The sequence below is a fragment of the Orbicella franksi genome, chromosome 2, assembly GCF_964199315.1.
Source record: "Orbicella franksi chromosome 2, jaOrbFran1.1, whole genome shotgun sequence".
In the NCBI taxonomy this organism is placed as follows: Eukaryota; Metazoa; Cnidaria; class Anthozoa; order Scleractinia; family Merulinidae; genus Orbicella; species Orbicella franksi.
The window spans coordinates 14578206-14593100 of record NC_138146.1 but is presented as its reverse complement, the minus strand read 5'-3'; the positions used below and the strand labels follow the sequence as shown (position 1 = coordinate 14593100).

General features: G+C 39.2%; 3 protein-coding genes across 3 annotated transcripts; 1 reads left to right on the top strand and 2 right to left on the bottom strand.

Annotated features, from left to right (window-relative positions):
* Positions 1-1303: 1303 nt before the first annotated feature.
* LOC145478120 (band 4.1-like protein 1) lies at positions 1304-4492 on the bottom strand. The gene has a single exon (XM_081456038.1). It carries the CDS (start codon positions 4386-4388, stop codon positions 3309-3311), a length of 1080 nt encoding a protein of 359 aa, XP_081312164.1. The 5' UTR covers positions 4389-4492; the 3' UTR covers positions 1304-3308.
* Positions 4493-4791: 299 nt separating this feature from the next.
* LOC145478114 (band 4.1-like protein 1) lies at positions 4792-9450 on the top strand. Its single transcript, XM_081456033.1, has one exon. It carries the CDS (start codon positions 5937-5939, stop codon positions 7143-7145), a length of 1209 nt encoding a protein of 402 aa, XP_081312159.1. The 5' UTR covers positions 4792-5936; the 3' UTR covers positions 7146-9450.
* Positions 9443-14878, bottom strand: LOC145478122 (serine/threonine-protein phosphatase CPPED1-like). Its single transcript, XM_081456041.1, has 2 exons — positions 14265-14878; positions 9443-12292 (listed from the first exon to the last, which is right to left on the bottom strand). The coding sequence occupies exons 1-2, from the start codon at positions 14797-14799 to the stop codon at positions 11847-11849; spliced, it is 981 nt and encodes a 326-aa protein (XP_081312167.1). The 5' UTR covers positions 14800-14878; the 3' UTR covers positions 9443-11846.
* Positions 14879-14895: the final 17 nt, after the last annotated feature.

The window sequence follows — 14895 nt, the reverse complement described above, 5'->3', positions numbered from 1 at the left end:
TAGGCTTTTTTATTTCTTATTTTTACCTCCGACGGGTTAATAGATTTCCGATCAAACCACTGGAGATACCGTCAATAAGACCCTAATACAAAGACTATAAAGCTAAGATAAATATTATTTCCGACGAATTAACTTGAGAAGAAACCCAAAATAAATATTTTGTCGGCATGAGATAGAACAGGGCCTGTTTACAAGGCCAGGGGCACCATGAGGAGTGATACTGTACATAAATATGGCCAGGTTATTGATCAAGCGTGAGGTTAAGATAGCTGGATGTTGTCAAGATGGCTGGATCTTTTTTTGCGAGTTTATGGACCGAGTAAGTAGGACTAAGTAAGAGTCAGTCACTTTAATTAAGTCTTACTTAGCTACATAGAAAGCTACTTCACAGGTCTGCTCACAACAAAAATAAGAAATGAAATAACTTACAATGAATAATATTAAAAATTGTATAATTACTGTTAACGTCGATAAAATAGGAGAGACGGAATCGAGGCCCATAAACTCGCAAAAATAAGAACGAGGCCAATATCCAACCATCTTGATCGAACAAGTTTGGTCATTAAAAGGATTTATTGTATGGCTCTCGGGTAAATTTTTCTCGTGGAGCACTGTGGGTAGTCCTGAGCGGCCTGAAGATAGCGCAATCTTGCCCGCTCGGTGGCCAGTCACAACGCAGGATTTGATTCGTCTTTACTCACGGAGATAGCCGTAAATGGTAGGGTATATCCGAGTGTTGCCAACTCAACCGCGTTCTTTTAGTCCTCGTTTTGTTCTTTGTCTTGTTTTCCAGATTTCATTCGTTCCTAGGATCAGTGGATTTTCCTTTGTATAGTCTCGTAGGAATGGCCCCTAACCTTTTCTTGCTTGACGTTGGCTCCTACCCACCTTTCCTGCCCGTGTTTCTTTTTTTTTTTGGGGGGGGGGGGTGTATTTTCGGGGGTAGTTCTGACGTCCGTCTGACCGCCTTTGTTTCAGTTGCAAGCGGTAGCTCAGCTCTGTTAGTTCAGCGTCTTTAATCGTTTCTTACTTGTCGGCTATATATAGTAGTATTGTAACTGGCGAAGGTCTTTGATCGAAACGTTAATTAAATTTTTAGCTTTTCTTAACGTCCATGTGGTGAGGTTTGGATTGTGAATCCTCTTGATCTCCTGACGCTGTGGCAACTTTGTTGGCTTGAGGCTTCTACAAACAGAACAGCTATATAGAGTGTATACAGTCAGACCTGTATTTAAAGGCGGACACCCTTGGGACCCTCACTAGTGTTCGCTTAATACACAGCAGGGTGTCCGCTCTAAGCAGGTTCTAATATATAGTGCAATAACAGTTACTTATTAACCCTTTTTTAACTCAGAGTAACACAGTGAAAGATCAAAGACTTCTCATAGCACAATGTCCAGTCAGTCAATGCATCAATCTGGAATAACCTACTTAGCTTTCAAACGACATCGCTGAACAATGTTAAAGGAGTCTGAGCTGAGCTTTCAGAAGTAAAAAATTCTTGCAGGTTTTGTGCAACAAAATGGCTTAATATAGGTGTTTGCGTCCGCTTTACAGAGGTGTCCGCTGAATGCAGGTTTATTTTACAGTAAATGTAGGAAGAAAATTTTGGGACTCAAGCTGATGTCCACTTAATAGAGGGTGTCCGCTTAATGTGGGGTCCGCTTAATACAGGTTTCACTGTATACGTATCAGTCATCTTGCCTGGGTGTGGCCGTTACCATGTCTAGGTGACTACAAGGAGCCATACGCCGTGCGAGCTAGGGTGCATATGTGGACCAATGTAGTTCAGCCATCCAACAGAGGTCTGACAGATGCGACCACTTCGCGGTAAAGGTGTTACCACTCCATACTCTCCACCATACACCCCATCGGAATTCACGTCCCATAAACAAGGATGGTGTTGTTCAGTTTTGTCGTACAAGTTCAAAACCTTTAGCAATATCACGTTGACTGGAATTGATTACGACTGAATGTCATTGAAATAACACGTTGTTTTCACGCGAGATTTGGAAAGAAGTTGGAGTTGCAAACCTAGGCGAGACAAAACTCGTCTTTCATTGAAATCGAGACAATGCAAAAATAAGTTAAATGGCCCTTAAAAATTTGGTATAAATCGCCGCGAAACCGAAAATGTTGTGTACAATTGTTTCGTCAACTCTTTGCGTTCCACTCGTACTATTTAAAGGCTGTGAACGTGCATTCACACCTTCGCGTTGCTTGCAACTCCTTTTTTACTAGTTTCTGCGTCCGACCATGGAGCTACTCAAAATCCCGATCAATAAACTTGAATTTATAGCTTCACCATCAGGGATTACTCTGTGTAGGCTTTGAAGGCAAAACAATTTGTATTTTAGCGCGAGAAATAGCTTCCGGAAAGGATTTGGTACTAAAGGAAAAATTGCGAGAGGGATTGGGACTCGCCAGACTCGTGCCCGAGCCCTGGTTCTGTGGGACTTTGTGTCTCGCGTGTCACGCAAGACATCTCGAGAGTAAAACGAGAAGAAAAAGATGATGTTTTGTAGTCTGGGAATCGCTGGGATATAATTCACAAACACATATTAAAAACTTCGGTACCTTCCCATGGTTATGAAAGCAGAACATTTCTGAAACAAGTTGTTTTCTTAAAATGCAATACTTTAATCTCTTTTTAAACTCTTCATAATGAGTAATTATTTTCCCGTTTTACAAATAATTGGTAAATAATTGCTGTACAATACTTTTAGACATATTCTTAACATCCTTTGTTTGATTATCGGCCGTTTCTTACTAAACAAGCCCATAATCAACTGTGGTCGGTTCATTCTCAGTTTCGAAATTATGTTGAAATCATCATATAACATATTTACAAATGTTTTGTGTTCAGATGGGAAAGCAGTACATAACGTCTAAGTTTATTTTAAAAGCCGGTTCATATTTTACATAAGCCAAGAAAAGGTTTTTAGATTAATTACCAATTATCAGACAATAACTGTGTAAGCCTCATAATAATTGATTATGTTTTTTTTTTTTATTTCCGCTCTAAGATGTCTTTGCTTCTAATGACCCAATTTCTTTACTTAACTGCTTGCTCAGAAACTGAGCCTTGGGATTAAATTTGGACGACTTTCGAAACTTCTACTTCCTAGCTTCCGTAATTCTGAAACAGTTCTGAAACAGTTCTGAAACAGTCGTTACGGCATGTAAGAGTACATGCAGTCGATCTATACTCGATATTTCAGATCCACGGGATTTCGCCAGCAAGTCAGTTGGCCAATTCGGGAACAAGAGTAGATAATTTTCTCCATGGACTGAATAAAAGATATAGTTTACTTCATCGTTGCTCTTCTTAAGGAGAGATTTACTTTACCAGCCAATCCCGTGCGAATCTTGTTCATGGATTTAGCTTCCAATGACAGGCTTCTCATAGTTTTAGCCCTCTCAGGGTTGTCTTCAAAGAAGAACTTCTGGTGATTCTTTGCGTCCACCATCAAGCGTTGAGAGGCCTTGTATCCATATAAGCCTTTGTGGAAGCGAAAAGCCTGGCATGTCATGTTCTCTTCATCTCTTCCTTCTGCTACATACATGTAAAACTTTGCGTTATCGCAGAACATCGAGATGATGTCACGCCAGTGAAAATTGTGACACACTGCACCGGCTTCTGGAAATTTGTTCTTCAGCTGACAGACACGGATCCCGTGAATTGAAACGCAGAAAACTACTTCATCCCCGTTGCTATCAAAACCTCCATAGTGCATCCAGGCACCGTAGCTCTCCAACTCTTTACAAATGTCAAGGGCCGCCGAGACCGCTTCCTCGCGGGTCATCCCGCGATGCGATTTATGCAAATCTTTGACCATCACCTCGTAATCCTCCTCGCTAATGTTCCCGTCGGAGTTAATACCCGTGGGTGGGCAGTAGAATAATCCTAAAAGATCTTCTAGATATCCCGGCTTGTGTCTCTTGGCACTGAAATCCCCGAGCATGGCTTGCACGTAGAATCCATCGATTAAAGCATGCTTGCTAACGGGGAGGGAAAACTTTCCTCGGTTTATGAGCGCCTTCAGCTGGCGCAGGATGAGTATTTGCATGTCTTTCGAAAGTTTAATGGGGTCTGGCGGGAACACTTTCACGGCGAATTGGTACAACAAGGGTTTGGTCTTTCGAGAAGAGCGGATTTCTTTATCCAGATTCAGCCAGGCGACGTCACCATCTTCGCGATCGATGTACTGCAGACCAAAGTACTGCTTGTAATAGGGAGGGACTTGAGCTTTTTCACACACTCTGTCAAACAGCTCACTTCCCTGCACTGTCTTCTCATCAAATGTCGTGCTGAATTGCGAGTTGTCGAGGAGCACAACTTGACATTCTAATACGTTCGAAGTAGATCGAAGAAATTTTAAAGACATGGCTAGTCACACACGATCTTTCCTTGTGAATCAGGTAGTAATTGCAATGTTGTGGTTGTCTCTCTCCGATGAGAAATTTCCTGCACAAACATTCACAGGAAATATCGATAGTTTCGTTCTACACAACCTCCTGATCCTTGGTCAAATATTGGGCGTTCCTACAATACCTACTGTTGTTTGTAATTGGATGCTATTTTTACCTCTGTTTATACGTGACCACTTTTGAGGCAGGGCTAAAGAGCATCTTGGAAAAGCCGGATTAACACAGATCAGATGACCATGACGTGGGTCGAACTATGTGGAAAATGAAAGCAAAACATTTTAGCCGCGAGTTCCCGTCGTAGTTGTAATAATGAAATTAGTGATCGTGCTAATGGCAACAAAAGAATGTATAAATTATTAAATTGGAGACAACCAAATATTGGTTAATGGTCCATAAGCATGGTTTATTAAATAACACTAGTGCACTTTTCATGACGTCATCTTGCGCCGGAAAAGGTAGTGTATCACACACAGTGCAAAGGCGTGATACAGAGCATGATGGCTCTCACGCAATCTTTCGTGCTGTTGAAGGCCAGATGCAGTCAACCTGATCAAAAAAGGAACATTTGTTTATTTGTATTAGCCTGATGTTATCATCAATGGAATTGGCAAAGGTCCTACATACCAGAAGAAAATTTATTCTCATTGCGGATGTAAACACTGAACGGGAGACTAATGAAACTTGTGATTTTTCTCTCTTGCGACATAAATTCCTGCTTATTTTTTCGCGGGGGAACAAATCCATTTTTACAATCGAATGCTTCTCTCTTTAGTTTCTTAAGCTGTGAACGTCGTTGTCAAAAGAATCAACCTGTCCTCTAGGACATCTCTAGTGATCAAACCAAACTAATATAATAGCAAGCTTATAACCTTCACGAGCCGAGTTATTACAAGTTTCTGACTGTTTTTATGATTGAGGTTGCTTTGTAGAGGACTTTAATTTTGTCACGTCCTTTACATGTGATCAGTGGAGTCAACCTTTATAATCCCTAAAAAAGACAAAAGGGAAAAAAGAGGAAAGGGAAGATCAAGGTAGACTGCAGTAACGTTTTTCTTTACACCAGACTCATGGCCTCAGATTTTAAGTGATTCTTTTCATACAGAAAAATACTTTGGTTCCGAAATGAAGTGTACTGTTAAGAAGAGTCACGCAGAAATCCCGGTGGGTTTCTGCTCTGTTGATTTCGTAGTGATCTGAAATAACTGGACATGAAATGTGAGACAGACACGCGAAAAACGCGCGAGATTTGCGCGGGAAACCTTTGAGAGTCACGAGGACCAATGAGAGGGCAGGATTGAATACAAACAAAATACTTCAGGGAGTAATATTTTTTGCACGACGATCACGGTAGTATTTGAAATGGTGTCCGCTTAATTTTTGAATGAGCAACGTGCTGCGCACTATTTCTAGTATTCACATTTCAAAGAGCGAAAATTTCCGCAACGAACAAAGTTGATGTTTACTTGATCCAAAAAAGAGCTTTGCTAAGCTGTTTCACTTTCGAAATGGCGTCTGTTACGAAATCAGTGAGATTTGGGAGAAGAAAATCAATGGGAAAACTAGAGTGTCAAGTTGTACTTCTAGATAATTCCCTCTTTGTGGCTACTTTTGACAAGAAGTCTACAAAAGGACAAGAGCTTTTTGGCAATGTGTGTCATAAGCTTGGTTTGCCGCCAAATGCGAGAAACTACTTCGGGTTACAGTTCGTTGATGGGGTCGATGGCGAGTTGTCGTGGCTTGATTTAGAAAGAGAAATACGACCTCAGCGAAGAAAACCTTACACTTTTCAGTTTGCTGTCAAGTTCTATCCATCAGATGCCAGTGTCGAGTCCAAAGAAGTCCAGGAACTATTGGTTTTACAAATCAAAGATTCTTTGATTCGGGGTAAATTTGTCACTTCGGTCAATGAACATGCGATCTTGGACGGGTTCTTCGCTCAAGCCCTTCTTGGGGACTTCAAACCTAAGTTTCACACTCGTGGCTACCTGGAGGATTTATTGGGATCATTTTTTGCTCCACCGAATGGAATAAATTGTGATGTTGAACTGAGCGAAGATAACTACGAAGGCATGGTGTACAATTTACATCGTTCGCATAAAGGTATGACCGCGAGCGAGGCAAGAATCGCTTTCTTGGAGATCGCCCACTGCCTTCCGTTTTACGGTATGTCGTTACACCATGGAGCGACGGATAAAAACGGTAATTCAGTGGTGTTGGCTATTTGCAGTAGCGGAGTTCTTGTATTCGATGTAGATAACTTTGGAGCACCGGGTAATGTGACTGTGAACTTCCCGTGGCATGAAATCGTCACCATGATTTATCAAAACAGGAAATTTTATGTGGTTGTTTACTCAAAGGAAAGGAAAGACGGAGGTAGTTTTTCGTACAGGTTTCACGGGCATTTCGGTCACAAGGCCGCAGAAAGAGTTCTCAACGACGCTTTACAGCATCAGGCGCTTTTTCACCAGCCAGAGAAGAAGCTATTTCGACGAAGCAAGTCCTTTGGCGAGGTGGATTCTCATTTGGCCATGGGGCAGTTCAAGCGGAACGACAAGAAATACGCTACGACTACTGGCAAGATCCGTAGCCGCGGATCTTTCAAGAAATTCACCGATTCTATCAAACGAAAGATGCCTCGGAGGCAGAGAAGTGCTAACTTGTCGGATTCAGCAGTTGAGGAAAGCCCCAACACTAGCGTAATGACTTATGTGTAAAGTCTTTCTTTGTTACAAATTAATTGTACATTCGCGTATCTGTAGTATTGAATACACGTGGCTAGCTATAAATTTGCTATTTAATACCTTAACAGTGGCAAAAGTCTTTGAAGCGAGACGAAGTGCTTTCGAAGGACTAGTCCATATGTAAGGGACTATCACGATAGGTTAATTTACATACTGCTTTCCCCAAGGTCAAAGATGTAGGCAATATTGTTTACAGTAGAACCCCGTTAATACGACCACATTCGGGCCGTGGAAAATTGGTCGCATTAACGGGATGGTCGTATTAAAGGGATTCTTTAAATAAGAAAATGACTGACTGAGCTTTTTTTGGGCCAGAATAAAGTGGCCGCATTAACGAGGTGGTCGTATTAATGGGGTGGTCATAAGGCAGGGTTCCACTGTATTTATTTTTGCAGTGTTTGCTAATGATCAATATCTATACCAAGATCTTGTCACTTCAGAAGAGAGAGAGAGATGGTAAAGAATTGAAAAAGGGAATTATGTTACTTATATATATACTTTTTAAATAACTGGTTCACTTTGGAAATGGGTAACAAACCATTGCGACATCCTTTAGGGGGTAGAAAGGGTACCAGAATCTCCCTTGCCAGTGCCTTAGACGTCATGGCCTCCTCCCCTCTTCTCTAAAAATGTTACTGATCTAAGCTTATTGGCATTAGTCAAATGGTTGAAGTATTTTGGCTAAAACTGACGATTGTGTTAGTCCAGAGCTTTGAGTGTTTGCTTCTAAATTGCCATAAGACTAACTGAATAATGGAATCATTAGAATGGAACTTGCATATCATATGACAATAACAAGTATGCTAGAAATATTTCCATTAAAATGCATCAGAAGCATATCACCTGGGTGATATGCTTCTGAATGCATACATAGGAAGTCTTTGAAATATTACGTTTCAAAAGCTTGTGTAGTTCCAGAAAATATCCATACCTCCCCCACGGAAGGGGTCTTTTCTAACACCTCCCCACCCCTCTGGAAATTCCAGTCAAGCTTCATACATTTCTTTAAATTTTCTGGTCTTCCAGAACCCCCTACCTCCCCCGGAAATTCCAATCCCTTCTGTGGGAGGAGTATGAATATTTTCTGGAATTACACAATGCAATATTTTGACAAAGTGTTGTCATAAATATTATCAACCAGGGATGGTTAAGCTTCAAAGAAGCAGTCTATAGTACATTGTATATGTACATACAATGTATGCAAGGAAGCAAATATCTGAAGAGGACCAAAATTTCAATTTCATCTCCCTTGGGGTGTTGTTTCCTTATTTTTGAATTTTGAGTCGTTGTACTACAATTGATGCTTGTAACATGGTGTTGCCTTCTGATGGGAGTTTTTCATCATGTATTCGAAGCTCTTACAATTCCTTAGTGATGTTCACATATTTCAATGTGCCACGATTGTAGTTGTTTATTTAAAAAAATTATCTATTATTAAACTGATGTGAAAAAACAGCAACACTTATTTTAAGGCTGATGTGCTTTAGTATGCTGGACAAAATCTTGCTCTGACTTTTCAATGATAAAACGTTATTAATCAATGGTTTCAAACCAAGGTTGGTTGTTGTTGACAGCTTATGTCTCACAGAGTTAAGATACTGTGGTGAAGACATTTGTTGTTGGACATTAAAATTAGACATGCCATATCTGTGTTGAATCTTTTTGTGTGATAGCTTTGTGTGATAACTTTGAAAATGGTACCACTATTTACTGGAAAATGGGCTTGGACCTGTGGTAACCCAAAGACCTAACAAGTTGTAATGTCTGGCTATCCTGGGCTCAGGATAATGCTATCCAATGGATAAATCACTATGCAGCGGTGGATAGTACAGTTTGTTTTACTAATGCATATCTAGTGAATACCAATTATCCAGTGAATGGTGTAACAACTAGGCCCTGTTTTTGCGACAATCAGTGAAAAAAATAATGCAGACCAAGCCACAGTCAAGTTTGAGTTGAAGCATTTATTCCAGTCAGTCTTGAGAAGGTAACAAAGTCGAATAACATTCAATTTTGCTAATATTTAACATATTTAGAGTTACTTGACATGTTCCAAGTCAGATAGAAGAAATGCTAAACTCTACAAAGTTGAGGCTATTTCTGATGCAACTGAAATGTTATATACACACTTCAAAGTGATTAATATACCATGCTTTTTTCCTTCAAGTTTTACAGTAGAGTTGAACCTCCACTAACAGCCACCTTCCTACAATGGCCACTTATCTTCCTCTCAGGAGATGGTCCATACATTCCCTCTTATTTTAACCTTTCAATAACGGCCACCGCCACCAAAGCGTGTCCCAAACTACGAAAATGACCTCCCCACAGCAGCCATTTAATCAACAACTGACAAATGCTGTGTACAAAACCCCATGTTATATAATTTGTAAAAGGTCACGAAACTTGATCTGTACCACAAGTCGTTGGTATCTGTTTCTGTTTGGTTTCTGATTTGTATATATGTATATCTCTATCATGGTTGCATTAGGTATTTCTATGCTACAATAAGCATTTTTAAATATAACAAATAATGTACCCCTGAAAAAAAAAGTGTCATATTACACCCCTCTCTCCCCATAATGGCCACCTCTTGAAAACAGCCACTTTTCTATCTCCAAGGTGGCTGCTGTGGAGATTTTAATCTGCAATATTTTACTCTTTGAAGAGGACAGGAAATGGTTTAAGGCTGGTAAACACCCTGCCAGAACCTGTGTCCACCTTCAAGTTGTGATTGAAGACTTTTATTGAGTATAAACAATAATATAAACAATTGGAGGTAATGAACTGGTGACATAATGCATTTTATCAAAGCCAGGTAACTTATGGCAAAAATGTTATAATTATAGAATTGATACACTGTTATATGTACAAGTTTCAACATAAGTATGGATTTATGAATATTAAATTTACTTACTTCTAGCACTGGTCAGTGTAATTCATAAAACATTACGTGTACAATTCTATATGTAACAATGAAGTTTACAAATTGAATTTGGTTGGCAGAAATAGGGGCAGATCCAGAAAATTCAGATAGAGTGGGCAGAGCACAGTGTAGCAAATTCAAGCCAACCTCCCCCCCCCCCCCCCCCCAAAAAAAAAAAAAAGAAAAAAGAAAAAAAAAACATAAAAAATTCTACACTACAGAGGGTTGGTAGCTATTTTTTAAATAAAATGCAGTAGTAGTCTTTTCTGAAATCCCTTAAATATAGATGAAAAAGCAATATACTACACAATGTGACTTAAATAACACTTGGTGATTCTAATATACTTTGTTATTGCTGTCCTTTACAATGCAATTTTGATTCTGTACATGCTGTGATTGGTTAAAAAGCCATCATTCTTTTTTATCAGGGTATAAACTATAGCAAAGCATGTTTCAATTTTTGTGGGATTAAATCTACATCATAATGACTATAACAAATTAACCCCTAATTAAGAACCACACTGTAACAACACTCCTGCTTTCTAAATTATTCTCTCATGATCTCAAATTTCCACAAGTCATTTTTTATGACAGTATAACAGTGACATGAACATGTTGAAAGTTTCTCCAATTGTTGATTAAACACTCATCACTTGTAGTGATGCCTTTCTTAACAAGTCAGTGGTTACAAGTAATCCAATGTTGTATGACAATAAAGAGTAAAACAAATAAAAATTAATAGAAGGTTATGTCGTCAACTGTTTAAATGATGTTCACATTGCTATGATTTCTACAATTGATTTTCCGCAAAAACAGCCATTCAAGTCTCTTAGCGATACCCTTCATCTTACATTATACTTCCTACTCCAGTAACCCCAGATGTTTAAGTACAACAACAATTCAAAAGGATCACATTTGACAGTATTTATGTATATACAGGTAATATTAAATTAAAATCAAGCCAAAAGACTTGTACATGATGGTCTGAAGCAATAGAAATTTCACAAACACCATTTGATTGGTAATAAGATTTGCCTCTGCTGTCACCAAAATTTTCATGTATGGTTTGCGTGCATGTACATGCAGCTCCAAATGTACACTGTAACAAATTCACATTTACCTCTGCGAACATAATGCTTTCAAGATAAGATTTCTGTTATTCTATGTTAGTGTGATAATAATCTCTAATACAAACTCTTTAAACATTCTTTGTTCAGCATGGTTACAAACTCAGCAACTTTTCTAGGTGTGAATCATCTTTCATGAGTCTGTTATGATAGTAATAAATAACCTTCAATGGGAAATAATCACATGGTTTCGCATTTTTGCACTCAAAAAGGAAGTGCTCTTTCAAAACACTGTAATAGGCCAAGCAGAAAGAGAAGGGAATCTCCGTCTTGCAGGGTAGTCTTGAGTGATTTCGAGACAAAAACAATAACTACATGTATTGACTATCAGAGAAAATTTGTCTCCATATCAAATACTTCCAGAATCACAACATACCAGTAAGTTAATCTCTTCTGCCTAAAGGCATACTAACCAGCACTCCTCTGGAGCATACTGCTGCTTCTGTCACTTCCAAACAGATGCCGACAATAATTGACACTGCAGCAGTAAAGCTGTTAGTACAAGCTAGCTACGGAATGTAAGTTGACAATAATTAGGATAAAACTACTGAAATGATCACTTTTTTGACTGCAAAATGATTGTATTGGGTTTTAAAAACTCTTTCACTGAGATTGGGCTGATGATTAAAGAGTAACACTGCTTGGAACACTGTCCAGTTCATAATACTCATGAGTGATTTTTTCTGAGCCCACACTGACAATCCTCATTCCTGAATCTTTGTCATTGTTAATTTGCTGACCAATAGCACTTGTGACAACCATTTCCAACCCCTCATCAAAACCACCGGCATTTCTGTGATAATGACCTGCAAAAACATATTTAATTCCTGCGTTCTTTATCTTTGTTAGCATTTGTTTGCGTATGTTTTTCTTAATATTGAAATAACCGTCATTCTCATCAGGATTGCCAAAAAACCAAGGAATGTGTTGAAACACCACAACATGTTGTGCTCCACATGTTTTTGCGAATCCAAGCTGTTCATCTAGCCAGTTGTCTTGTTCCTGTTTGTGCTTGGTTACCTGACTGGCATCTTTATAAAACTGACTATTGAGAACTATAAAGAAAACTCCTAAAAAGAAAACACAGAGAAGTTAAAATTACCTTGTAATATTTCACACCAATGTGACAACTGACAACTAAAGGAACATATTTGTATTATTATGCATGCAAATACTGAGTTGAACCCTTTCAAAACATGTATCAATGAAGTTCTTTTATCTTTATCAAGTCATTTTTGGAAGATGCATGCACGTTTGTCAGTCTAAAGGGGAATAGTCTCAAGGTGTGATAACAAAACAGAAACAATTTTTTTCCAATTATTGGATGACTTTGCCAAGGAAAACAGTTGAACATGCTTCAATTATTTCAGCAGACACAAGGCATCCCTCATTTGAATCAATACAAGGGTGTCAGTGGAGACTGTAGCTAGCGTCATGGCTTTGCAATACAAATGATTTAAGAGCTGTAAATCAATTGAGTGTATGTTTGCCTTCTACAGCCACTTCATTATATACATGTATATCAACAAGTTTGATGAAAATGTTTTAGAGAGCCCTTGCTTACTGTACATACAGGTCTTGTATCCAGTTTGACCTAGAATTTGAAAATGCTGGTTTTTCAAGAGGGAGGAAAACTGGAGTACCTGAAGAAAACCCTTGGAATCACAACAAACTTAACCACATCTGTCATATGGCACCAGGCCGGAATCAAACCTGAGCCACATTGTGGGGAGGCAAATGCTGTCACCACTGTGCCATCCCTGCTTTTTTTCATTTTTGAGGGCGTTTTAAAGAATTCCAAAGACATTTAAAACACTTCTTGGTGTGTTTCACCAAACAATGCTGTCACCAGTGCTTTTCCCTTGAATATGAGAGAATTGGGATGTGTTCTGTCATTTACAGGAGCTTTTCTTTTCTTTCATATTTCCTTTAATTAACTTTCAATATTTTCAAAAATGCCTGAGTTAAGGCTGTAATATCTGAAGTTTTCGACCTTGGGGTGTGAGACTCTCTCCTGGCTAAGGATAAACAGGAAACTGAAAACTTAAGACTTCCCTGTTTTACTAATTAGAGAGAAGCCAATGAATAAGAAATGAGACTCACTTTTGTCTTCCCTGGGAAATCCCCTTTAACTTAGTGCACCTTGCACTCAAGCATTTAGAACCTCATTTGTATCTCAATTAAGACAGAAAACATCTGATAGCTAACAGAAAAATGAAAAAACTTTTTCTTGAGACCTGTAAGGTCTGACATGCACAATCAAGCTATTGTTCCCACATGCTGATACTAAATGGCCAAAGGGCTTTAAGTCTTTTAACAGAACTGGTTTGGAAAATGGCACCCAATCTGTATTGAATTGTACAGGCTTATTTTTTTGTAGTATTTTGCAGTATTGCATTCATATTTCACCCCTCATTCATGTGCCAGCTTCAAAGTAAAGACGTTAAAGTTTGTATGAGCCTACAATTTTAGATCGCGTAAGAGTCTTTCCACCCCGTTCTGTACACCTCCAAGACAACATTTTTACGTGTGCAAATTCAGATCAAGTCCAAAATTTCTAAATAACGAGCTTATTAGTCAGCTTTGTGCAACCGTGGAGTGAAAATCTTTACTTTATTCTTTTTCCACGGGCCTCACTGCATGCATGCGACCGATAAATAGTCTTGACTTTCTAGCCCGCTGTCCCTCCCACGCGATGCATGGTCCACAGTAGTGAGTAGATGTACGGGTAAGTAGTAAGCCTTTACACCTTCACTAAATCTTTCACGTACTGGACAATTTTTTTGTTAATTGAAGTTAAGGTGAAGAACTATCCTTATAATTAGGTAGCTTCTTGAAACGACCTGGCTGCACAGTCCATTATTAAAATGGACCTTTTGAAGACTCCAGAGCGAAATGTTTTTAAAATATGCAATTGAAAACAATCGACGATAATGAAACATTTAATGGACAAGAAACATTGCACCTTATCTTTGCGGAAGGAATAAAGATGTAGTTAAAATTATCGTATAAAGCGTTGCCTGAAAAAGTCCAAAAACTTACCTCCAACCCAAAAAGAATAGAAGTCATCGCCGAAATTGTTCCTGTACTTTTGCAAAGAGTCTTGTGTTGGCGAATCTCCCACGTCGTGGTTCCCACAAACGCAAATGAGCGGTATACTGGGGTCGAGTTCTTTGAAAATCTTCTTAAAATCCTCAACTTGTGGATCGTTATATTGTTCCCAAGGAAAAGCGTTCACCAAGTCACCACAAACCACAAAGAACCGTGGTTTCGGTGACAACTTGTTTGCGGCCGAAATGGCCTTTCGCGTCAGGACGATCTCCTTCGCCCATGTTTGCTCAGCAAGCGGGACTTCATTCCATGAATCGATCAGACCAAATTGCGTGTCTGCAGCATGGATGAAACAGAAAGGACCTTGCCACCTCCCTTCTGTTTCGTAAGTAAAACCAGGGTACTTCTTGTTAACGGCCTTTGTAAGCGCGCCTTCCGCCATCTTGTCGATCCAACACCTGCTCTTCCGAATAGGAAGAGACCTGGAACTAGTCTGTGATAAAACATCCTGTTTGCACTTTGTCATTATCCTCCGCAAGATTTGTCAAACAAAACGAGAAAAAATTAATTTGCGCTTTTTCTGGCATTTCAGACAGCAGGTGTATTAATTCGAGGCTCGCTT

What these genes read in the sequence shown, in the direction of transcription:
- LOC145478120 (XM_081456038.1), bottom strand. Translation starts at nt 4,388, where the DNA reads ATGTCTTTAAAATTTCTTCGATCTACTTCGAACGTATTAGAATGTCAA.
- LOC145478114 (XM_081456033.1), top strand. Translation starts at nt 5,937, where the DNA reads ATGGCGTCTGTTACGAAATCAGTGAGATTTGGGAGAAGAAAATCAATG.
- LOC145478122 (XM_081456041.1), bottom strand. Translation starts at nt 14,799, where the DNA reads ATGACAAAGTGCAAACAGGATGTTTTATCACAGACTAGTTCCAGGTCT. An exon ending in CTATTCTTTTTGGGTTGGAG is followed by an intron (nt 12,293 to 14,264) that starts GTAAGTTTTTGG and finishes TTTTCTTTTTAG; the next exon opens with GAGTTTTCTTTATAGTTCTC.